General features: G+C 42.2%; 3 protein-coding genes across 3 annotated transcripts; 2 read left to right on the forward strand and 1 right to left on the reverse strand.

Moving 5' to 3' along the window:
• Positions 1–1,831: 1,831 nt before the first annotated feature.
• On the forward strand, positions 1,832–5,232 carry pou5f3 (POU domain, class 5, transcription factor 3; the record flags this gene model as incomplete). Its single annotated transcript, XM_080756848.1, has 5 exons — positions 1,832–2,710; positions 2,918–3,029; positions 3,676–3,806; positions 4,075–4,239; positions 4,945–5,232. 5 exons carry the CDS (start codon positions 1,832–1,834, stop codon positions 5,230–5,232), a joined length of 1,575 nt encoding a protein of 524 aa, XP_080612974.1.
• Positions 5,233–8,045: 2,813 nt separating this feature from the next.
• On the reverse strand, positions 8,046–9,190 carry fut7 (fucosyltransferase 7 (alpha (1,3) fucosyltransferase)). The gene has a single exon (XM_080756021.1). The coding sequence runs from the start codon at positions 9,172–9,174 to the stop codon at positions 8,047–8,049; it is 1,128 nt and encodes a 375-aa protein (XP_080612147.1). The 5' UTR covers positions 9,175–9,190; the 3' UTR covers position 8,046.
• An 8,684-nt stretch (positions 9,191–17,874) lies between these two features.
• clic3 (chloride intracellular channel 3) lies at positions 17,875–23,694 on the forward strand. The gene is made up of 6 exons (XM_080755793.1): positions 17,875–17,979; positions 20,505–20,614; positions 21,394–21,519; positions 21,626–21,732; positions 23,054–23,229; positions 23,503–23,694. The coding sequence occupies exons 1-6, from the start codon at positions 17,944–17,946 to the stop codon at positions 23,674–23,676; spliced, it is 729 nt and encodes a 242-aa protein (XP_080611919.1). The 5' UTR covers positions 17,875–17,943; the 3' UTR covers positions 23,677–23,694.
• Positions 23,695–24,061: the final 367 nt, after the last annotated feature.

A 24,061-nucleotide genomic window follows, 5' to 3' on the forward strand; every position in this document is an offset into this window, starting at 1 on the left:
AGAGCCATTACTACATATCTATCTACGGCCGTTTCAATAGCCACCACCCATGCACCGATCAAGGGGGAATCATGGCATGGGGTTTATTTATTGCCTGCATGCTGGTGGCTGGTTTAAATACATTTCCTCTACGTTCCTTGTTATTTAAGTGGTTTTGTGGTACTTCTAAATCCAAAACAGCCGACTTTTCAGTTACAAAAAACAACGATGAAGACAGCCCTTTTAGACTAAAGGGGTGGGGAGTAATAAAACAATTAGATTGTTTTTCTGATTGACTGACTGACTGCCTGACTGATTGACGTTTTTATTGAGAAAAGTGCATAACGTATAGCCAAGCTATACAAAGGTCAAAACACAATAAAGGACCACTGTGATTTGATTTGATTTGAACACACTTCATTTTTTTCAACTCAGCCTATTAGGCTGCAAATCAACAGTGCTCATCAGCCCTAATAACTTACAGTCTTGACACATTGCCTTTTTCTTCCCCCCCCAAACTACTGACACCAATATGAAAACAGTCCTTTATCTGTTCACACAACCTCCCACTGGTAAACACCACCTAATGACTTATGTTATGACACTGTCTGACATCAACATTAGGGCTACATGGCCCAGCCCCATGCGGTTATTTGTACATGATAGATTGTCGAAGTAAATTAAATGTGTTAATGTGTACTTTTGTAGGCTACTTGTGTATAGGCTACTCATTTGCCTGCCTATGTGAATGAAATATGTCACTGCATGTGGCTGCAACATACACACACACACACACACACACACACACACACACACACACACACACACACACACACACACACACACACACACACACACGCGCAGATAGACATAGTTACTTTATTGACACAAATGTATAAAACATTGGGTGCAAACAATAATAAAAAACATGAATCAAAAACTTAAAAAGGGTAGTACAATACATTAAAATATACAATACACAATACAGAATCTTTTTTGCTTTAATTGTAGGATATACATTTGCCTCTTTTGTTGCTTTTTATGTGGCTAATGGAAGTGTTTAGTAATGGAAATGGGTTTAGTAGCCTACTCAGAAATGTTAATGTCAAAGATATCTTCTCAGCTGAAGGGTGAATAATTTAAACAAACTGCGTGAGGCGAGCTGTTTATGTACAGAAGCAGTCATGTCTGCTTAGCAATGTAAATAACCTACTACATTCGCTGGGGACAATGGTATTAGGCTAATTAATAAGTGTATATGGGTGATGATTTTTTTTTTTGGGCATTGCAATTTGCAACAAATGTGAAGAAATTGTAGTGCAGTCAGTGCCAGTGAAACTGCTTCAGGGGAAATTGAAAACACGCCTACTACTATTGCCAAGTATCAAGGTCATTCACAACTTCACCTTCAGCTGTGCGTAATTGTCTCTGGTGACCAATGGGCGAAGAGATGACCCAAACGCCACCTCTTGGTTAAGGAAACATGTTTGTGGAGCCAATGGTGCAAATGAGTGTTTGAGCTTGAAGAAGGTGTCTGTGCTGTGCTGAACTGGAACTCCACTCCAAAGAAGACTGTTGGTGGACATTATAATTTGGCAACAAGTGGCTTACATTTGCTGAACTTATCAACACGTAGAGAGTAGAGACCTTGGCAAATCCTTTGAGGAGGAGACGGCGAGCGCCATTATTTTGGACACTTTTTTAAAAACCTTTTTATGTGACTACTTTTTATTTGAGGGTGCAATGTTTGGTGGATATTAACTCCATTCGACGCTAGTTTTCCCCCAAACATTTTACGGAGGCCCCGCCAGCCATCCAACTCGATTCTAGTGTAAAAGGAGAAAAAAAAAAAATGTCTGAGAGATCCAACAGCCCGATTATAGATTGTAACAGCCGACCGTATGACTTCAGCCGGGGGGTCAATCCGTACGCCCATCATCAGGTCGGTTTGGGCCCGGAAGGCGTAATGAGTGCCGCCGGAGTCGGACCCATCCAACTTCCCCACCACCACGGCATCCTACAGCAGGACTCGAGTGCCGCCGCGAGTCTCTTTTTCAACAAGACGCCCTACAACGTGGGCATGGCGACGGCGGCGCAGCAAGCCTTCTTCCCGTTCCCACCGGTCGGCGCCGCCGGCGATTACCGGGCGCACGATAGCCTGCAGCCGGCCGGAGGAGACTATGGCCACCCCAAGCACTGGTACCCTTTCTCTGCCGCGCCGGCGGACCAGGCCGTGTACACGGGGCAGGTGGCCGGCGTGACAGCCGCCAGCCAGCCGGCGAACATCAGCCCCCCCATCGGCGAGACCAGGGAGCAGATCAAGCCCGAGATAAAGACCGAGAAGGAGGACGCCGAGGGCGACGAGTCCTACTCCTCGGAGGTCAAGATCCAGCAGTATCCGACGACGGCGGCCATGGCGCACCACGCCGGCGTCTACTACTCGACGGCGTGGAACCCGTCCTTTTGGCCGGGCCTGGCCCACATCGCCGCGCCGCCCGGCACCGTCGCGAGTAACAACAGCAACCCCAACAATAGCAACCCGTCCATTGCGTCTTCGTCCGCGTCCTCGCCGTCTCTTTCCCCGTCGCCTCCCAGTAACGGGGTGCCGGGGAACGTGTTCTTCAGCGGCAGCGCGAGTCAACCCGTGACCGCGCCGCAGGCGCAGAACCCCGGCGGGTCCACACGGAGCAGCGGGTCGTCCAGTGGCGCATGCAGCGATTCCGAGGAGGAGGTTAGAAACAAAATCTTATTTTTTATTAAAACTTGTGTTCCGCGCCTGTGTGTGAAGGACTATTTCATTTATTTAATTTATCTGAATGTAATGTCTTACATATTGGCTACGCTTACAAGGTATACAATCTCTCTTTTGTATTGTACTATACGTCTAGTAACTAGTTTGTATTCGCTTTTCATTAAATGTCTGTAATTATTCCTATAGGAAAATCTTTCCACGGAGGAACTAGAGCAGTTTGCCAAGGATTTGAAACACAAACGGATCACCTTAGGGTTCACCCAAGCTGATGTTGGCCTTGCCCTGGGTAACCTTTATGGTAAGTTCTTTATTTTTGTACATTGTCTTAATGCTTTTTCTTTGGAAAGTGGTGTGGGTCTACTCTACACGTTATTGCCAGTCAATTTATTTGTGGGCATATATGGTCAATTTATTTGTTTGTCTATTTAATGCAGGTGCAAACTTCCTTATACATACAGCAATGTTAGTGAAATGGACCAAAGTAGCATAAGTGACCAGACCACCCAACCCCTATACATTTCTCTAAATCTTTCCAAAACCCCACCCAGATTCATACATTGTTGGGACTAATGCACCACCATAAACACACAATGCTAGTATAGGCCCATATCTACCCTAATAGTTGTCTTAATACCAGGCACACACCCACAAGTAACGCACACACTCTTACCGTTAAGTCTCAAAGAACAGACATGTACGTCTGAAGGACACATTAATTGGTTTTCACAGTGCAACCTCACCAGACATGTATATTTATTTTTATACTGGTCTATGAGCGGTGAACATGTCTGATGCATTTAGGAGCTAGCTAGCCCACTTAGAGCTGGCCTGTAGCCTATGTCTGATGGTACCACTTGGGAACAAATTGATTGAAAAGTACAGGACCCAAAACGAACTATATTTTTAATGTGTATATATTTTTTTTTCTCCCCTTTTGTGTGCAGGTAAGATGTTCAGTCAGACCACCATCTGTCGTTTCGAGGCTCTCCAGCTGAGCTTCAAGAACATGTGCAAGCTGAAGCCTCTTCTCCAGAGGTGGCTGAACGAAGCGGAGACCTCTGACAACCCACAGGATGTAAGTCTGCCCATTGCGTGAACGCCGCACTCGCGACATGCACATTTTACTGTATAGTATTGGCATCGGCCTGTTATTATCTTTTAAGTCTCCCGCTATCATTTTGACTGAGGTCCCCAGGGGGTCCATATACTTGGGTCCCCCTCCATTTTTTCCGCTCTGCACCAAATTCTGCCTACTGTAGTGTGTGCATAACGTCAGAATCCTGTCAGATTCAACACTTAACACTGTCACTCTTTTTTTTTCTCCTTTTCTTCTTTATGTCTAGATGTACAAGGTTCAGCGAGTATTTGTTGACACCAGGAAGAGGAAGAGACGGACCAGCTTAGAGGGCACTGTGCGTTCTGCTCTGGAGTCCTATTTTATCAAGTGTCCCAAGCCTAACACGGGCGAGATTACACATATTGCTGATGACCTGGGCCTGGAGAGAGATGTAAGTCGACACTCCTCACAGTTGACATATATCATTCTGTAGTATTTGTCTTGTATCAGTGTTGTTTTTGGCAGCGAATTTAAGATTTGGGTTTTTAGTCAGTCTCTTGAATAGTTCTCACTTAGTTTTAGTCACATTTTAGTCACCTGGAATGTTTTATTGTCAAGATTTTAGTCTACTAAATCTGCAGTTTATTTAGTCTAAAATGTATTTTGTCGGGCCTTGATGCCATCGTAATAACTTTACACATGCTGAAAATAGCCGATCTACAAGCTCTGTGACGTGTTGTGAGCTTGCTATTTTCAGCATGCAACCAATTGTAAAATGACCCGTGTCTTTTACTTATACTGGATCTCTTGTCTAGTTTTCTATTTGTTGACAATTGTCAGTATATTTAGTCTCAGTTTTAGTCCTCATAGCTTTGTTTTTATTTAGTTTCCACTTAGTTTTCGTCAGTGGAAAAAGGAGATCGACGAACATTTTTCGTCTTAGTTTTAGTCACCTGGAATGTTTTAGTGTTAGTCTAGTTTTAGTACTAAATCTACAGTTTTTTTGGTCTAAAATGTATTGTGTGTAATAACTTTACACTTGCTGAAAATAGCCGATCTACAAGCTCAAAAAGGTAGTCGACGGACATTTTTCGTCGTAGTTTTTTAGTCTTACGAAATCAAACTGACTTTGTCAATTGATCAATTTTTTCTGCAGGTCGTACGCGTTTGGTTCTGCAACCGCCGGCAGAAGGGCAAGCGCCTGGCGCTGCCCATGGACGAGGAGTCCGAGGACCACTACTACGAGCAGAGTCCTCCTCAGATGAACATTATGCCCGGCGGCGGCCCGCACTCTCCTCTCCCCGGGCAGCTCCAGGGCTACGCCACGGCGGGTTACCCCGGAGCCCATCCGACCGTCTACATGCCCGCTCTCCACCACCGGCCGTCGGACGTCTTCAAGCAGGCCCTGGGCCACCCCGGGCTGGTCGGTCACCTGACTGGATGAGATATTGATGCTGTTTTTTGTATTCACTCAGTCACCACCACCACAACCCAAGTCATCCCAAGACGGTGGTGGTGGGGCTGATTATCCCTCACCCGGACACAGGGGGCTGGATGTTACGTTTTCCTTTCTTTTTTTTCTTTTAAAGATGGGGATCATTCAAAGACTATTTCATAGCCCCCCCCCCCCCCCCCTTTTTTTTTCCGGACTTGGTGCACGTTATTATTTTCTTTTTAAAGATGGGGATCATTCAAAGACTATTTTATAGCCCCCCCCCCCCCTTTTAACACTTTCTGAATCGGTTACGTATGCCTTTTGCCAAAGAATCTTGGGTTCTGCGGGCATACGCGTACCATATAAAAGACTTGTTCTTTGCAAGAGGGCCAAATGCACATCCATACTTACTTGGCCAAACCACCAGGGAACGGTTCAACCAATCGGCAACACATTGGTTTCCTCAGACTAAAAGGGAACTATCGATTTTTTTTAAGCATGCTTGTAAGGCTATCGAAGCGCGAGCATGTCGACATTGTCACGGTTCGTTCAGTACGAGGACTTGCTCCATGTTCAACTCTGAACTCTACTGTCCCAACACCAAAAGACTGCCATATGTAAATTATTTCAGGGTTTGACCATTACGTAATGCTTTTGCACAAAGTAGCTTTATACGATTTTTTTTTTTTTTACTTTTTTTTTTTTTTACTTTTACATTTTTGTATGCCTAAAATATCGCTGCTGTTCCTCTTATCTATGCAGAGCTGCAATTTTGGTTTTTGATGATTGTTTACATCATTGGAAAGGCTTTTCATGGCCATGTTGAGATTATAGTTTAAAATATTGAGATTGTGTCTCTGTCGCTGAAATGAAATGTTCGGAAAAGATAAATGAATGGAAAGTCTGTTTTGCACAAAGACTGAAGCACATGAAATGGGTCGCAGAACAAGCGGGTGGCATCTGATGTATGTAACTTGAGCTAATGTTACCTGCTGCCTAGCCTTTTCAATAAAAAATATATTTTCCATTGACATTGCTTGGTTTATACCGTATACTAAACCCAACTACGCTGTTACAGATGCAGATTATTTTTAAAATTGTAATCCTAGCGAACATGGGAAGTTGGTTCACCACAACCTGTGACAGTATAGGTTGGGGTTGATACTTAACCCATTTAGGCCTGACCTGACCTCAAAATGTAAGTTTTCTGAAGTTGCACGTGTGGTTAGGGGCTTTAGAAATCACAATTGCACCATTTCCCTTATTGCTGACAATGCAACTAGAAATTATTCTGGTATCTCATTATGCTTTGGATACTTTACTAGCCGTTTGCAGAAGAAAAAAGCACGGGCCAGTACAGGAATTAAACCTAGTAAAAAAGCACTATGGCTTGTTTCCAGTTCTATGTACTCAATTAATCAGTAGCAGTGGTGTCAAGTGCAGCCCGGTGACAGATGTTCTACGGCCCTCGGCTTACCCCAACAATTTTTACATTGAAGTTTTTTTATTTTTATTAACCTGCCCAGCTTTCCCAGAGTATAATTTGGCAGATTCCTTGTTCCTTGTCTCATTCTGAAGGGGTTAAAAAAAAGGCTTTTATTTAATGTTTTACCTTGGATGTCTAGCTACATTTGGTAATGTGAAATAAGGCAGTTATTTTTGTGTTTTGTTCACAGCACACCTAACCACAAACACAATTACGTTGATATTAAATATTGATGGTTACATAAAATTGTTTAAATGCATATGTATGTGACTTGGTTATAGTCCGAAGGTACCCTGGGTGTTTTTTATATTTTCTAAAATGGCCCCCGTCCCCCATGGGGGGGAAAAAGTTGACTCTAAACTGAACTAAAGCGATTCTCATTCCTGATGCCTGTTTTCTCTCAACCTCTTGGAACAGGGTTTCTAAGGTGGGGGAACGTGTACCCCTAGTGGCACATGGGTGTAATACAGGTGGGTATGTGAGGTGAAAAATGGAACAAAAAAATATTTTACCATATTTAAACTATGATAAGACAAAAAGGTTTAAATAAACGTCACCAGCAACTCTTGTTTTGAGCAATACTTTACTGTTATACAGTAGGCCTTTACTGTTTTATTTAATATGAATATATTGACATGATACAATGGTCACTCATTTAAAATCTTTCACTCCATTGTAGTGTTACACACACACACAAAAGGTTGCTCAAGTCATGATACTTAGCCGTGGCTTTCTCTTGGCCCTTTTCAAAGCAAAATATAGTTTTTATGGCCCTCATTTATCAACCGTGCGTACGCCAAAATTTCGCCACATTTTCGGCATTTACCATTTCCGCCAAAGCTTGAAATTGAACTTGACAGAGTTCAAAACTCGCGTCTGGTCGGGAGCTGTCCGTACGCTTTGTCCTCGGCAGTTTTTCTGTCGTACACAAGCGGAGCAGCATTGTCTGAACTGCCGACACGCTGTCACAGGCATCTAAACACATGTTTTCACTCCTAAAATGTTAATATAAAACGGTATGTGTAAAAAAAAAAAATAAAGAAAGAGATTTCCAACTTTACAAGTAATTAAAATCGCGCAGTTCAAAACAATATAACATGTTTACAATGTATTAGTTTGTGCTTAATCAAACAGTGCTTTACTGGCCTTGTTATATGCGAGCGCACTTAAGTGAGATGATTTGGGAGCGCATGCGGTGATGCGGCATCACTGTGATATTATTTAAAAAAAAAAGGCATAAATGGACTGCACTGCCTTTATTTCCAAGTGACCACGACAGGCATACATATAGCTTGCCTATTTGCAATTGTAGGAGGCTATAGGCGTTTTCCACCATTTTACCATTTAACCCAGGCCTCGAGGTCGGCGTAGACCTTCCTTTTCGGCAACGTGTCGTACTGAGAGCAGATTCTACACAGCCTCTCTCTCCAGTCGGTGTAAAGCTTCACCTTCCAGTTTTGTTTCCAGGCAAAATAGTCGGCGTAGGCGCCGTTCTTGTCACCACCAGCTGCCAGCCGTTTCAGATGATTGCCCAGGTCCTCTGTCGACGCGAACCCGTCCACGTGGACGAAGGAGCCCGGCGGCGCCACGGCCCCGTAGTCCTCGGGCGACGCTCCGAGGACCACGGGCACGGCGCCTCCCCGGTACGCGTTCCTCCACAGCTTCTCGGTGATGTAGTCCCGGGAGAGCGAGTTCTCGAAGGCCAGGTAGAAGAAGCAGCGAGAGATGGCGGGCAGGAGGGCCCGGGAGGACAGCGGCTCGGCCCCTTTCCACCGCCCGTACACGCGCACGGGCACCACGGCGCTCAGCTCTCGGTAGACCTGGCTCCTCCTGTGGTGGGGACGGTAGTTCCCGACCACCCAGCAGACCACGTCGCTTTTATTCACCGCGGCGGCCGCGGCGGCTCCCCGTTCCTCACCACCGCCTTCGCCGTCGGGCTCCTCCTCCTCCTCCGTCGTCGTCGACGTCGTCGAGACCAGCTCCCCGTAAGGGATGGTGACGTCGGCGTCTCTCCTGTAGGACACGGTCAGGTTGAAGACGCCGGCGTACGGGCGCAGGTCCCCGTTGTTCTCGGGGGACTCCAGGGACATCCAGGCCCACCGCTGGCCGGGAGGCCGCGGCGGCAGCTCGTCGCGGCCGCCGCCGCCGGGCAGCCGCTGGCGTCCCTCCCGCAGCTCCCGGTTGTGGAAGACCACCACGTCGGCCTCGGGGTACAGGGAGCGCCGGTCCGACAGGCGACAGCGCGGGACGCCGTAGCGGCGCCAGCACACGTCACCCGTCAGGTCGTAGGGGGTGCCGAAAGGCCAGTGCCACAGCAGGACGGTCACGGTGGTGGCGGTGGCGGTGGCGGTGGTGGAGGAGGTGAAGGGGGTCGAGGTCGACAAGGCCTGGAATCCCCACTGCCATCCGACAGCGAAGATGACAGAAGAGGTCAAAAGAGCACAGAGAAAGGGATGTCTCCTCATGGAAGTGATTGTTTTCACCTTACAGTGTCAACATGAGCCCTGTGTGTGTGAGAGAGAGAGAGAGAGAGAGAGAGAGAGAGAGAGAGAGATTTTGCCCTTATTTGTCACATTTAGACCGGAGTTAAAAACATTCATAATATATATTCATAAGATTTGCACCAAATGTTTGCGATTTTTCAAAAATAGCAGACCTAACAAGCTCGTACGGACGCCACTATTCATTTCATTGTCAAAGTATTTGTATACTATATGTGCAGTGACAATAAATGGAATCTAATCTAATCTAATCTAATCGTATGAAAGATGTACTATGTACTATGGCGTCAAAGATGTACTATGGCGTTGTGCAAAGGATACAAGTGGGACGTGTATATGTACGTGTAGTTGTTTATAATATTGTAAATCGCTGCTGTAGCCTACTGAACGTATATAGGCTATACAATGTACATAGAATGAACGAATGAATCGTTTATTTCGATCTTTCAGAGGGGGAGACATTACACAAAAACAGTTTACTTTTTCCTTTTAGGTGATCGAAAAGGCATAGGCAGAAGCTTAAAGCTTATTAGTGCCTCCTTATCTCAATGAATTCCAAAATACTATTGAAGATATGCATAACAATCAACCCCCCAAACTCTGGAATGAACTCCCTATAACCATCTCAGAGCTGCGCCCTCTCTCTCCTCTCCTTCAAAAACTCACTCAAAACCCACCTCTTCAGGATATAGCTTTCCCCAGCTGAGGCCTCGTTTATCCTTTTATCTTTTTTTAAAACCCTGTGCTGTTGTTGTATCTGTTATGTTTTGCATTATTTTTTTCTTATTAAAGTCCGTTCCTAGTGTTCCTATATGTAAAGCGCTTTGGGTATTTAAAAAAGCGATATATAAATTTGAGCTATTATTATTATTATTATTAACATATAAACAAAACAAACCAATGACATTTATAGAAGAAGAAAATAAACTTAAACAAACAAAAAACTAAAACAGAAAACAGACAGAGAAACAAGGAGGAAAAAAGACAAAAACAGACAAAGCTACAATGTTATATAGTCCAACACTACATAACATAGGCAATGCACAATCAATGATCACCTTTGGCATTGGACGTGCAATTATCACTTTTTATCTTGCTTGTACACCTCAGTTTTATATATAAAATAAAATATATTAATATTCAGAAGAACACCAGAATATCAGTGCTTCTTATTTTGATACTGCAGTGTGAAATAACAGTATCTCTGTGTGTAAAGAGCACATCCTATTGCAACACCCTCTCCTGACCACGCGCTGCGACACGTTGTGAGCTTGTAGATCGGCTATTTTCAGCAAGTGTAAAAAACACTCATTACGACGGCATCAAGGCCCGCCAAAATACATTTTAGTCGACTGAATCAACTGTAGATTTAGTCGACTAAAATCTTATGACGTTTAGTCGACTATAACTAGACCAACATACCAAGACATTCCAGGTGACTAAAATATGACAAAAACTTAAATGAAGTTTCAATCCAAAGACTATAATTATAATTAGTTATGACTAAACTAAAATAGAAATGTGCTGCCAAAAACAACACTGGCACATGGGAACACACGGTCAACCCCAGAAGAAAACAAAATCACAAACGTCGTCACGCTCCACTAACCTGACGGTGAGTATATGCCAATCTGCTCCTGCGGTCGTCACAGAAGCAGCAACCGTCGGCACACAGGTGTGATCAATTGAAGATGATTGAAAGAAAGTTGCTATACCGAGAGACACACCCGTGTTATGTGATCTGATCTCTCTCTCTCTCTCTCTCTCTCTCTCTCTCTCTCTCTCTCTCTCTTACTCTTGTGTTTAGCCTACTCTCTTGCACAATTGATGCTCTATAAATGACGATAAGAGGAAGCTGGTAAAGAATCGAGTGTGTCCCAAAGTTTCATTTATTCAGCTCTTTTGAATGCATTTATTGCATACACTAGTATTCGGTGATATACTTCTGCCTATTCGGGCCGATTGGGCCGAAACCGAATAGGCCGAAAATGCATTTTTAGCCATTTTCTGCCGAATATTTTCTGCGGCCGAATATTCCGTGCATCACTAGTGTAACTGTCCCAGCAATGGGTATTTTGTATTTTGTATTTCTATTTTTCTATTTCTATTTTCTATTCTATTTTATTACTTACCTTTCGGCAAATGTATATGTGAACATTATGTAGGTTTATTTGGGTACATATAGATGCATGGTGATATAGTGCCATCTGTGCTCTGTGTTTGTGGTCTATCTGGTTCCTGGGCAGGTTGAATTAGGCTCACCTGCTCTAAATCACCTCGCTCTAATCACCTCATTTAAAGCACCTGTGGGTCTTGGGCATGTCAGATCAGAACATACAGAGCAGAGCTACAGAGAGGAGCTCTCTCATGTCAGAGTCTGACATGACCTGACAAAGATAAGATAAGAGAAATTAATATAATATGAAAGAACTTAACTGAACTCCTAGATAATCTGTGCAGAAGGCGCATACGGTATGTTCCCAATTGTTTTGTTTCTGTAAAAGTTTTATTGCTATTGTATTTGTTTACATTTCATTGTGTTTGTGTACATATTGTGTTTCTTTATAATAATACGGACATCAGGACTGACAAAGACATTCATATTCCATTGGTTCATTGTAGTTAAAAAGTATATTATGTTTTTGTTACAGTTTTTCACGGTTGTCACTTTGGAGAAATAAAAAGCCCTCAGTGAAATCAGTTGGAGCGTTGTCATATTTCTGCCACGGATAAAGATGGTTTGGGAGCAGTTACAACTAGTATACCTACATTTAATTTGTATATGTTCATAATGTGGTTATATTCATGTAAACAGAAAACAGAAGAAGAAATGATAATAATAATAACTAAAGCTAGCAAAATAAACTAGAATAAAAAACAGTACAGTAGGCTAGTGTATCCCGTGGACGCAGAGGTCGTTGTTTTATTGCGTCCCTTTTATATTCAATTAATATTATATTCCATTCCATATATATTCCAGGTTTTGTCATTATTCTATGATGTGAGACTGAGGTATGCATATTCTAGATAAACGACACAGATATCAATAGGCTTACTTCAATTGTTTATGTTTGCAGATTCGAGTATTTGATTTTTTTTTTTTTTTAATGATTCTCAGGGTTTAAGTGGTTTTTATTTTTAACCATTTTAAAACCAAAGGAGATCAAATCTCTCACTGTTGAGAAATACAAATAAAACAGGATGTTAAACAGGATGTCCTATAGTTGCCTGCACCATAATGCCCTTCATACAGAACTCTCCATTTCACTCTCTGCTCTCAAGTAGGCTAAACAGGAACTGTGTGCGTTTGTAACAGGATTGTCTTATAGTTTCTGTATCTTGTATAATTATATAAGTCTTGAGTTAATTTCCATCATGAGAGTTATAACCCATTTATAGGCCTGACGTCGAAATAAAATACAAAAGTCTTCTGAAAGAATATTCAAAGATTTGAGGCACATTTTCACGATTTTTCGAAAATCGTAGCAGACCTACACAAGCTCGTAGCGCGTCACTCGGTGGCACGCTATGAGCTTGTAGATCTTTTTTCAATAGCTAAAGTATAATATAATGCTTAGTTAAAACACCAAAAGGGGTTCCCGTCCAGAATGGGTTTTAAATGAACCCAATTGCAGTGCTACTATATCTCATCATCCTAGGTGGAGGCAATGATGGAATATTGCAGATTTCCACTAGCCAAATAAAATGCTGGTGTGGTCAATATTTTGTTCTTGGATACCCTCACTGGTCAACAAAAACACCTTGAAGACCTTAAAGGGACACTTCACCCTTTTTGCAAAAAAAGATATGTTAATGACGTTTAGAAGCTTTAGGTCTTTATGTGTGTAATATGTGGTTTTAGATATTTTAGATTGTAGCAGTGAGCCTGTTGTCTCTGATGTCATGGACACTGGGCTCACTTCCTTCCTGGACTACATGTTGTCTCAGTAAGACAGCTCTCCCCCCTATCCACAAGGAGGCGCAGTGCACCAAAGAATTATGGGAATTGTAGTCCAGGAAGGTAGTGAGACCAGTGTCCATGACATCAGAGACAACAGGCTCACTGCTAAAATATCTAAAACCACATATTACACACATAAATACCCCCAGGAAAGTGATCTAAAGCTTCTAAACGTCATTAAAGGGACACTTCACCCTTTTTGCAAAAAAATATATGTTAATGACGTTTAGAAGCTTTAGATCACTTTTCTGGGGGTATTTATGTGTGTAATATGTGGTTTTAGATATTTTAGATTGTAGCAGTGAGCCTGTTGTCTCTGATGTCATGGACACTGGTCTCACTACCTTCCTGGACTACAATTCCCATAATTCTTTGGTGCACTGCTCCTCCTTGTGGATAGGGGGAGAGCTGTCTTACTGAGACAACATGTAGTCCAGGAAGGAAGTGAGCCCAGTGTCCATGACATCAGAGACAACAGGCTCACTGCTACAATCTAAAATATCTAAAACCACATATTACACACATAAAGACCCCCAGGAGTGTGTTCTAGAGCTTCTAAACGTCATTAACATATATCTTTTTGCAAAAAGGGTGAAGTGTCCCTTTAACATATATTTTTTTGCAAAAAGGGTGAAGTGTCCCTTTAACAGGAGCCCTCGTACAAGGTTTCTTTGACTATGCATCCACCTCTTGGTACCACAGCACCTCAAAGGCCCTTAAAACAATTGGCTCCAGACCTCCCAAAACAAACCGGTCAGGCTCCTACTTGGCCTCACCCCCCGAACCCACCTCACCCCTGCCCACTTTGACAGGCTGGGATGGCTTAGGGTCGCCGACAGAGTACAGCATCTTGCAATGGGTCTGGTCCACAAGATTCGATACACCACCAAGATATACCCATGTACCTGTCTAAATACTTCCTTAATGTAAACAAAGTCCACACCCACAACACCAGAGGGAGTGCAACAGATGATGTACAACCCAGATTCGGCAGAAACAAGGGACTAAATTATTTTCGCTCCTATGCCACCAAAATGTGGAACCAACAGTCATTAAGACATGTGAATCCCTTGACTCCTTCAAAACCGCTCTCAAAGGGCACCTACGGACGGCTGCAATTCGAAACTGGCCTCTGTAAAATCTGAATCCCCCCCACCCCCTTTTCCCCTCACTGTATATGTATCCTTTCCCCTTTTGCTTCCTACATGATGAATTCCTGTTCTGTTCTTTAACTACATAGAAGTGTCTATTTGTATGTCTCTAAATGTTTTGATGAATTGAACAATGTGGACCCTGTTGTAAACAAGTGTAATGCTTAATTGGGTCGTCCACTCACAGTTAACAGTCTCTGTATTGAGTTTGTGCTTAAAATGTACTGTAATTCTACAAACTGTTAATAAATATTTCAATCAATCAATCAAAGGATAATGCTAATAATTACTATTAGGGTTGAAGGACATGGTGATCGAGGCCTCCATCATGCCATATAATTACAACCCATTGGCTCCAACCACTGCCCATATGAGGAACTACACATAGCCTCCATATTGTAGCCCTGGCTCGCGCGCGCGCGCGCACACACACACACACACACACACACACACACACACACACACACACACACACACACACACACACACAGCCAGAGCCAGTAATCAGTATTGGTTTACAGCTGCTGCTAGAGGCGTAAAAGATGAACGGAAATCTTTCGATCATGCGATATTCTAAATCTTTATAGGCTAGTGTTGATTTCATTGGTTTCATAAATGCCAATACATGCTGTCTGTCTGTCTGTCTGTCCGTCTGTCTGTCTGTGCGCACGTGTGTGTGTCTGTGAAATCAATGTTTAACTGTTTCAGATAAATCGTTGTCCTGAATGACCACTAGATGGGAGTGTGCTGCTGTTGCCAAAATGCCAAGTTACCCAATGCAACTGTTCATACATGCAAGTATTTATTTTTTATACCTTTTTCAAAACGCCATCGTCTTGTTACCAACAAATAGCATAGATTCTTCACACATAGGCTACTGTGTCTGACTCTGACTGTACAGGGTGACTATATTAAATGTCTAGCGGATTGTGATTGGTAGATTCCCAATTAGTGGGACGTCACAGATTAGTGTCACTCACACTCTCATCCATATTACATTTCCTTCCTATACAAAATGACATTATTCTGACTGTGGAGGCCTGGAGAGTTAACTTGTGCTGGCATTGTCTGTGTGTGTGTGTGTGTGTGTGTGTGTGTGTGTGTGTGAATGTGAAAGTAATATATTACTATAGTTACTGGAAAAAGGTAATATTATGACTTTAAGTAATACGTTACTTTAGTTACTTTCCAACGCTGATCTCAGAGGCAAATTTGTACTTTTTTACTCTACACTACAATTATTTGACGGCTATATTATACTTTTGCAGATTCATTATTACAAAACAGAGACGATCGTCGAAGATCCACAATCTCCAACGTTGTCAGCTTGTGTGTAGATCTGCTTTGTTCTCCCGAAAAGGTTAAACTTTTTTTGGGGGGACATTCTGCATAATGAGTGGCCAACTGTATATTTTTTTCAAAAATATTTTTATCGATTTTTACATTTTATAACACTATACTTTTACCTTCACTCAAGTGAGTGTATATGCGTGTGTCCGTGTGTGTCCGTGTGTGTCCGTGTGTGTGTGTGTCCGTGTGTGTGTGTGTGTGTGTGTGTGTGCGCGCGTGCGTGCGCCTGTGTAAGGTAGGGATGCAAATGATCAATTATTTCATGATAACTGATAACCTTATCTAACCGGTTAGTTGATGAACGGTGTTAAAAATCTGTAAATGTAAATGTATACCTGCAGTGCATGCATTGTTTTACTTGTCTCATACCGTGACCCTTTTGTGCATGTCATGGCAAACGCATGATCGGTATACCTACCATCCCACTTTCTCTCAAAGACAACATTTATGTCATTTGACAAATTCCTAGAAGATGAGAACAAGTTTCAGTTTATAGTCATGAATGTTGATCAACAGGAACTGCCCCAAAAACAACCACAACAGGAGAGAGGGAGAGAGAGGGGGGGGGGGGGGGAAGAGAGAGAGAGAGAGAGAGAGAGAGAGAGAGAGCGAGAGAGAGAGAGGGAGGGGGGAGAGAGATAAGAGAGAGATTCTGTTTATTTCTAACGAGCATAGATACACACTAAACCCAAGCGTTTAGGTTTTAAACAGTTTTAAACACATAATTTGTAACACTTTTTAAACGTGTCACAGTGTTTAGATTATAAACAGAAGAACATGTTTAATCCCTGTAACACTTTTTAAACACATAAACGTGTTTAGTTTTTACAATCAAAGTCAGTCATATAGGTGTTTAGAATTTGAACACTAGGTGTTCTCGTGAGGTGTTTGAGTGAACTCGTGTTCTACTGTATTGTATGAATATTAATAAACACTTGGCGTTTTATTATTAAACACATGGTGTTTAGGTTTAAACGCGTCACATGTTCCAGGGATTTACAGTGTAGGTATTATGTCATCAGGGAAGGGTTATAGACTACTTCATGCTAAACAGAGAGGAGGCTAGGACGCGGAGGGAGGGAGGGAGGGAGGCGTAGGTATAGATAGGCTAAAAGCAATGAAGACATTGATAGAGATAATAATAATGACAAGCCCCGGCGAAGAGAATAGTAATAACGCCTGTGTGAGGCCCTGCAGGAGGACAGAGAGAGAGCCAGCTCTACTAGTCGGACAGGTAAGTCCTGAGGGAGGGGGGGGGGGGGGGGGGGGCGTGGCCGACTGTCACCACAGGTGTGGTAGCAGGAGACAGACGGGCAGACGTGGAGACCAGAGGAGAGGAGAGGAACGTCGAAGAAGAAGAAGAGAGGGGGTGGAGCGAATCATAAGGAGAAAGAGGGGAAATACAGGTGGGTTGAAAAACCGTATTCGACTGATTTCACACGAGAGGCTTTCTATTGCCGAGTGATTCATTTGACCTCAAGAGACCTATATATATATATACGAAGGTAAATATTGGATTAGAAGCAGATTTAAGTGCTGCGGCGCTACGAGCTTGTGGATCAGCTTTTAATTTATTTTTATGTGGTGCAAATCTTTGAATATATATATATTCTTTCGGGGGGAACGTTTATTTAACTCGAATCTTTGCTTTTGGGTGGGGGGGGGGGGGGGGGGCCTGGAACATACATATTTTCAAATGGGGGGTCGCGGCGGGCCAATTACAGATCATTTTCGAGGCCCTTGACGTGAAATAGTTTGAGAACCACTGACTGATACAGAAACGGGTATGTCAGAAAACTGACGTCAGGTCTAAATGGGTTAAATCATTATTTTGACTTCTCTGACCCTCGAGAATATCATATACCGGTACTGTACATCCAGTGTTGTGTGTGTGTGTGTGTGTGTGTGTGTGTGTGTGTGTGTGTGTGTGTGTGGGTGGGTGTGTGGATGTGCTGATGTCTGTCATGTCTGTCATGTGTTCTATTGTTCTTGTTCCATGCCTGCTTCTGTGATTTGTGTCCTGTAATGTGTCTTTTGTAATGTATTGTGTATATATATATATATATATATATATATATGTCTTGTATGTATCTTGAACGGTGACGTCATGGACGCAAAACAATACAATATAGTCGTACCGTACGGCTATCGTGTCGTGTCGTGTCGTAACTCACTGTTACTGTATACGTGTGTGTATAACCGACAGATCTGGAGCAAAAGAGTGAGATATAAAGGAGATATTGAGAAGAGAGGGAGAGAGAGGGAGGTGATATGGCAGAGGCGCCAAAGATTGAACTCTTCATCAAGGTAAGAACTACAATATACGCAATAGAGAACTTATAACTTTGGACCTAATGCTTATAACACTGCACGTATGTATATCTTGAGGAGAGAAGAACTTTTCGGCCATGGTCTATGTGTCTGAGCAAGACACATCACTGACCGCAATGTTGTTCGCTATATTTACATCGCATTTCCAATAGGTCGGGTTGATTATGATTCATAATCAGTAGCATACGATACAGAATAATTTCTAGACAATGTTGCAATTGTGTGGTGTAAAAAGGTGACTCCAGTGCTACCTATATAAAGTAAAAAGTTATACCGGTATTCAAAAAGTGATTGTATATAAGTCTGTCAACATGTAATATTCTTGTTTCCTATATGACTGTGATTTTGTATATCCTTTCTGTAACGTCCACGCCCACAATCAGGTGATGTCACCAATTAGTAATTCTCAGCACCTGCTGAGCTGTATTGTTTTGGAGCTCTTTAAGAGTAAGTTCTTTGTCTGTGAAAAACCATAGCTCTGACGAAGGTCAGAGGACCCAAACGTTTGCTTTTTAATTGCACCATGAGCACAGAGCATGATACAATAAAATATATTTATTTTCCTAAGTCTCAGTCTAAGGAGTTTTACTTCTTTTTCTATACGGTGAGCGAGACTTTTCCTGTCAAAGTTCCCCTTATGTTTTTGAGACCACCGCTACCGTAGTCAAGTTTGAAGAAAAAAAGGGACGAAGAAAGGCACAGCAGTTTTCTCAGTGCTTCAGTGAAGGAGTATTGGAAATGTCGTTTCTTGCACTGACCGTGTGAAAAAGCCACGTCAGGTCAGTATAGCAGAACCTGAAAAGAGGCTTGTCCAGTTTGTAGACATGTGCTTTGTTTACAGTCAGAAACTGTCAACACTTCCTGACATTCCAGTGACTCACTGCTATTGGATTGTGGAGAATACGTCATCTTTAACGCTGTATTAGAGCCTATACACATTACAGCGTACGAATACATTGTGAGAGCCATATTTAGAACAGAAAATGTCTATGAGTGCATTTAAGTTATTTCGTTGTGTGTACTATATTGAAGGACATTTCTTGATTACACATTTTGTGCAGCCTGAGTCTTAACTGAGTTAATAGAGCCAATTAAGAATTCAGCCTATTGGAGCAGAAGCCAGCAAGCCAGTTAATTCAGTGTGCATTATCAGCAGCAGGGTTTTAGTTAGTTCAGAGCTGGAAGCCTGAGAGCAGCTACAGTTTTTTGACCCACTTTGGAAATACTAAACCACGTTGGAAAATATTAAGACAATTCAGAAACCTGACTAGACCATTTTAGAATCGTTTTTGAACACCTTTCTTTTGTATCACATGTTGTTTGTTGTTCTGTACACTTTTTGTCAAGTAAAACGTTAAACTACAATGGATTATTTTTTGGAGTCAAGCTTACTGCTTCACGGGCTTTGGAACCTACATACATGTTTTATTTAAAGATGTTAATAATAACGAATAAAAACATATAGTTTTAACCAATCTGGAAAAAACAGTAATACTTATACTAGTACCTGATACTGATAAGCGCAATATCTTAGCCAGTCAAGCAGGGATTGCCACGTATTGTTGTCTAGACCATGGTTTGAATCCCAGTTAGGACATAAAGATACAGATTGCAGCTTTAGTGTAAATAATCTTATGATTAAAATGCCTGTGTAAATAGTTAGCTTGTCAGATTGTCAGAGAAGGAGTTAATTTAGTCTTGATCCAGTATTGTATTGTTTGCCAGTCATCAATGTAAACTGATGACTGACATTGCAATGTCTGACATGGATGACATTTAACCCTGTATAAGCCATTCTGGGCGGGGAACCCCTTTTGGCTATACTTTAGCTATTGGAAAAAAAAGCAGATCTACAAGCTCATTGCGCGGCACCGAGTGCCGCACTATGAGCTTGTAGGTCTGCTATTTCTTGAAAAATCGTGAAAATGTGTCGCGAATTTGGAATATATATTCTTTCAGAGCAAACATTTTTAATCAATTCTTTGCTTCTGGGGGAGGTCCCTGAAACAACATATTTTGAGATGGGGGTCGGCGGCCAATTACATATATTTTTGAGGGTCCTTGACGTGAAAAGGTTTGACATAGAAACCTACAGCGTATGGTTTTTCAAAAGGATTTAGAAGACATTTGTATAATCGAGCTCAGGTCCACATGAAACCTATAGTGTCTCTATCTATGGGCATGTCAAGGTGAACATTCAGCAAAAATAGTTGAACATGTGGTAAAAATAGCAGATCTACAAGCTATAGGTATATAGCCTATAGCAATTGTTGTCCCCTGTAGCTGCATGGGAACCGATGTGGTCGAACATTGTTGTCTTTATCATGGGTCAAATTATTGCTATTATAGCAAATATCTGAACATTGAACGCATTATTCTTTCCCCCTCTTCCCGTGTGTGTGTGTGTGTGTGTGTGTGTGTGTGTGTGTGTGTGTGTGTGTGTGTGTGTGTGTGTGTGTGTGTGTGTGTGTGTGCGTGTGTGTGCTCGTGCACGTGCACAGGCCAGTGATGATGGCGAGAGTGTGGGAAACTGTGCCTTCTGCCAGAGACTGTTCATGATTCTCTGGTTGAAAGGAGCGAACTTCACCCTCACCACTGTGGACATGAAGAGGTGAGTGGTGCATCTTTGTCTCGTATCACGTTTAAACTGTGGTCTGTCAGAAAGAAAATGTCACTTTATTCTTTATTCGGATCCCCATTGGCTTCCGCAAACATGCATACGATAAAAACAGGTAATTGAAATCTAAAACGGACAAAATCTATAGTCATCAGCTGAAACAGTGAAGTTGCTCTGCATTTAACAAAACAACAATGACCAGTAGCAAGTACAGTGTTTTACACAAAAAATAAATAAATACAATAGGAATATACAAAAAATAGAAGAAACAAAAAAAAAAACGTATATAATATCTGTTCATGAAAGAAGTGCGGTGTGTTGTTCCAAATGACATTATGCATGAACAAACTTAACATGCCCCCTGCCCTCTCAGATACCTGACTCAAGGTTGGACATTTATTCTTGATCAAGTTTGGCATGTAAAATAATAATAAAAAAGATATACACACGTAGTGTATATATATATATATATATATATATATATATATATATTTATCCCATTCTGACCGGGCACCCATTTTGGTGTTGGCATCATGTTATGCTTTAGCTATTGAAAAATAGCAGATCTACAAGCTCATATCGCGCCACCGAGTGGCGCGATACGAGCTTGTAGGTCTGCTATTTTTGAAAAATTCAAAGAACGACTGACATTTTTAGAATCTGATCTCAGGTCAGAATGGGTTAATCAGACCAGTGTGTGTCCCGTGGAAACCTCGTATGAATCTGATCTCAGGTCAGAATGGGTTATAGTATGTTTTGTTTCTGTCGTAAAGGGCTCCTGAGGTCCTGAAAGACCTGGCACCGGGTTCTCAGCCGCCCTTCCTCATCTTCGATGACGAAGTGCGCACGGACACTAACAAGATTGAGGAGTTCCTGGAGGAGGCCCTGGCTCCGCCACAGTGAGCACGCACGCGCACGCACGCACGCATATACAGACACGTCGTACAGTCGTACACTGATTTGCCAAAAGCAAAAAAAAACCCTGTTAATTCTCCACTGGTATAGGTTTCCAAAGATGTCCTGTCGATACAAGGAGTCCAATGGAGCCGGCGATGACATCTTCCATAAATTCTCAGCGTACATCAAGAATCCCAATCCTGGACTCAATGACAGTAAGGCTGCTATATTACTTTCCTTTTGCTATATATATACCCATGGCTCATGGATGGCCATCTAAATCAATAGTTATCACACTTTCAAGATTCTACAAAAAAACAAGTTCAAGAATGGCAAGCTATAGCAGCACGTATGGCAAGAAGTTTATTTTTAATGGGTTAAGAAAAGACGTTTTTATTTACTTTACACTATACGGACTCAAACCAGACATTTGACTCAGTGAAACCCCTGCACCATGGGAGCTTATTCATAGCGCAATGCCCCTTTTAAATTGATCAATATATCACTTATCAATTATAGTTTAGCATACTATACAAAGTTCTGCCCTTCTGTAGTGTTTGTTTGGCATAAATCTTTCAAACTGACTACACTGGGCAGGATATTCAAATGTGGAACGGCAGAGCTGAAGAGCTCCCTCAAATCTGGAGGAAGGAAATAAAGGACTTGTGACTTTATACTTACTTGGACATGTGTGGAAAGACTCGAGAAGAAACAGCTCGTGCTGGATATACCTACATTTAGTACACTCTCAGAGTTAAATTAACATTGATTTTACAACATGCATTGGGGTCTCAGAGATAGAAATGGTCCGTATATATAGCCAGCCTAATGCATGTCAAACTGGGGGGTGCTTGAAATTAAACGGGTTGAGAATCACTGCTAGACAGCCATACAAATCTCTCATGGGGGTCCCTGGCATAACTTTTCAAATGGGGGTCCGCACTCCGCAGGGTAATTATAGTGTAAATTTGGGGGACCTTGACATGAACACGTTTGGGAGACACTGGTATGGACTGTGTCTCCCAGTCTGCTTGGGAGAATGCGAGTTTAAATACCTTCCAGGTGACCCCACAATACATTAGTACTCGACGCTCAATAATAATAAAAAAAAACAATATAACCCATTTAGACCTGAGGACGATTCTACAATTGTCTTCTAAATCCTGACAGTTTTATGAAATACCCATGTTTCTATGTCAGTCGTTCTTCATGTCAAGGAGCTCCAGATTTTATTATATATATATTTGGCCACGGACCCCAATCTTAAAACGTGTTGTTCCAGGGATGCCCCCCCCCCCCCCCATGCAGAAGCAAAGATTTGAGTTAAAAAAAACGTTCGCTTCTGAAAGAAAATATTAAAAGATATCCACCACATTTTTACCATTTTCCAAAAAAATAGCAGACCTACAAGCTCGTGGAGTGCCACGCTACGAGCTTGTAGATCTGCTATTTTTCAATTGCCAAAGCATAACACAACGCTATAAACACCGAAAGGGTCTAGAATGGGATTTTTGTGTATACTTTTTTGTCATTCAGTGCTCGAGAAGAAGTTCCTCAAGAGCTTGATGAAGTTGGACCAGTACCTGCTGACCCCTCTCCCGCACGAGCTGGACCAGAGCCCAGACGCCAGCCAGTCCACACGGCACTATCTGGACGGGAACTCCCTGTCCCTGGCCGACTGTAACCTGCTTCCTAAGATCAACATAGTGAAGGTTAGCGCCCCGATATAACACATTCTGCCACCTGGGACCATTTTTTCCCACTGTTATTTTATTTTATTTTATTTTAGTCGACTAAAATATTATGATATTTACTCGACTAAAACTAGACTATTACACTAAAACATTCCGGGTGACTAAAGTGTGAAAACTATTCAAGAGACTATGACTAAAACTAAAATAACAATACTGGCTATATATAGCACTACCCCTCAAGAATACAGATTTTCTCTTCCAATTGTGTTTGTCGTGCTTAATTCCCTCCAGGTGGTGTGCAAGAAGTACCGCGACTTTGCCATTCCGGACGCCCTGACCGGTCTCAGTGGTCTGACTCGCTACCTGAAGAAGGCTTATGAGCAAGACGAGTTCCGTCACACCTGCCCCAATGACTCTGAGATCCTTCTGGCCTACCACTCTGTGGCCAAGTACCTCAACAAATGAACCCAGAGAGTTTATTTTATTAAGGATCCACTTTAGTCTACATATACACCGTAGTGGAGACTATTCTTCCTGGGGGGTCCAGGCAAAAAAAAACAAAAAAAAAAACATCAAACAACAACAAACAATACAAATCATAAAATGCAGTACAGGCTAACAGCATGAGGGGGTTTGTGAACAAACACACAAACCTATAACGAACAAACTTTATAACAGTAAAATTAAAAGAAAGAAAAGAGAGAAAAAACAGATTTGTCAGTCCGAAAAAAAAAACAACCCCCATAATAACCTAATTTAATATAATTTCCTTTCTGACTATATTGCTGCCTTGAGTTTCCTTTTGAAACCAAATGTAGGTCTATTTCTTGTTAGAGTCAAATGTGTCAGT

Source organism: Protomyctophum bolini (assembly GCF_963924005.1).
Source record: "Protomyctophum bolini genome assembly, chromosome: 22".
Classification (NCBI taxonomy): domain Eukaryota; kingdom Metazoa; phylum Chordata; class Actinopteri; order Myctophiformes; family Myctophidae; genus Protomyctophum; species Protomyctophum bolini.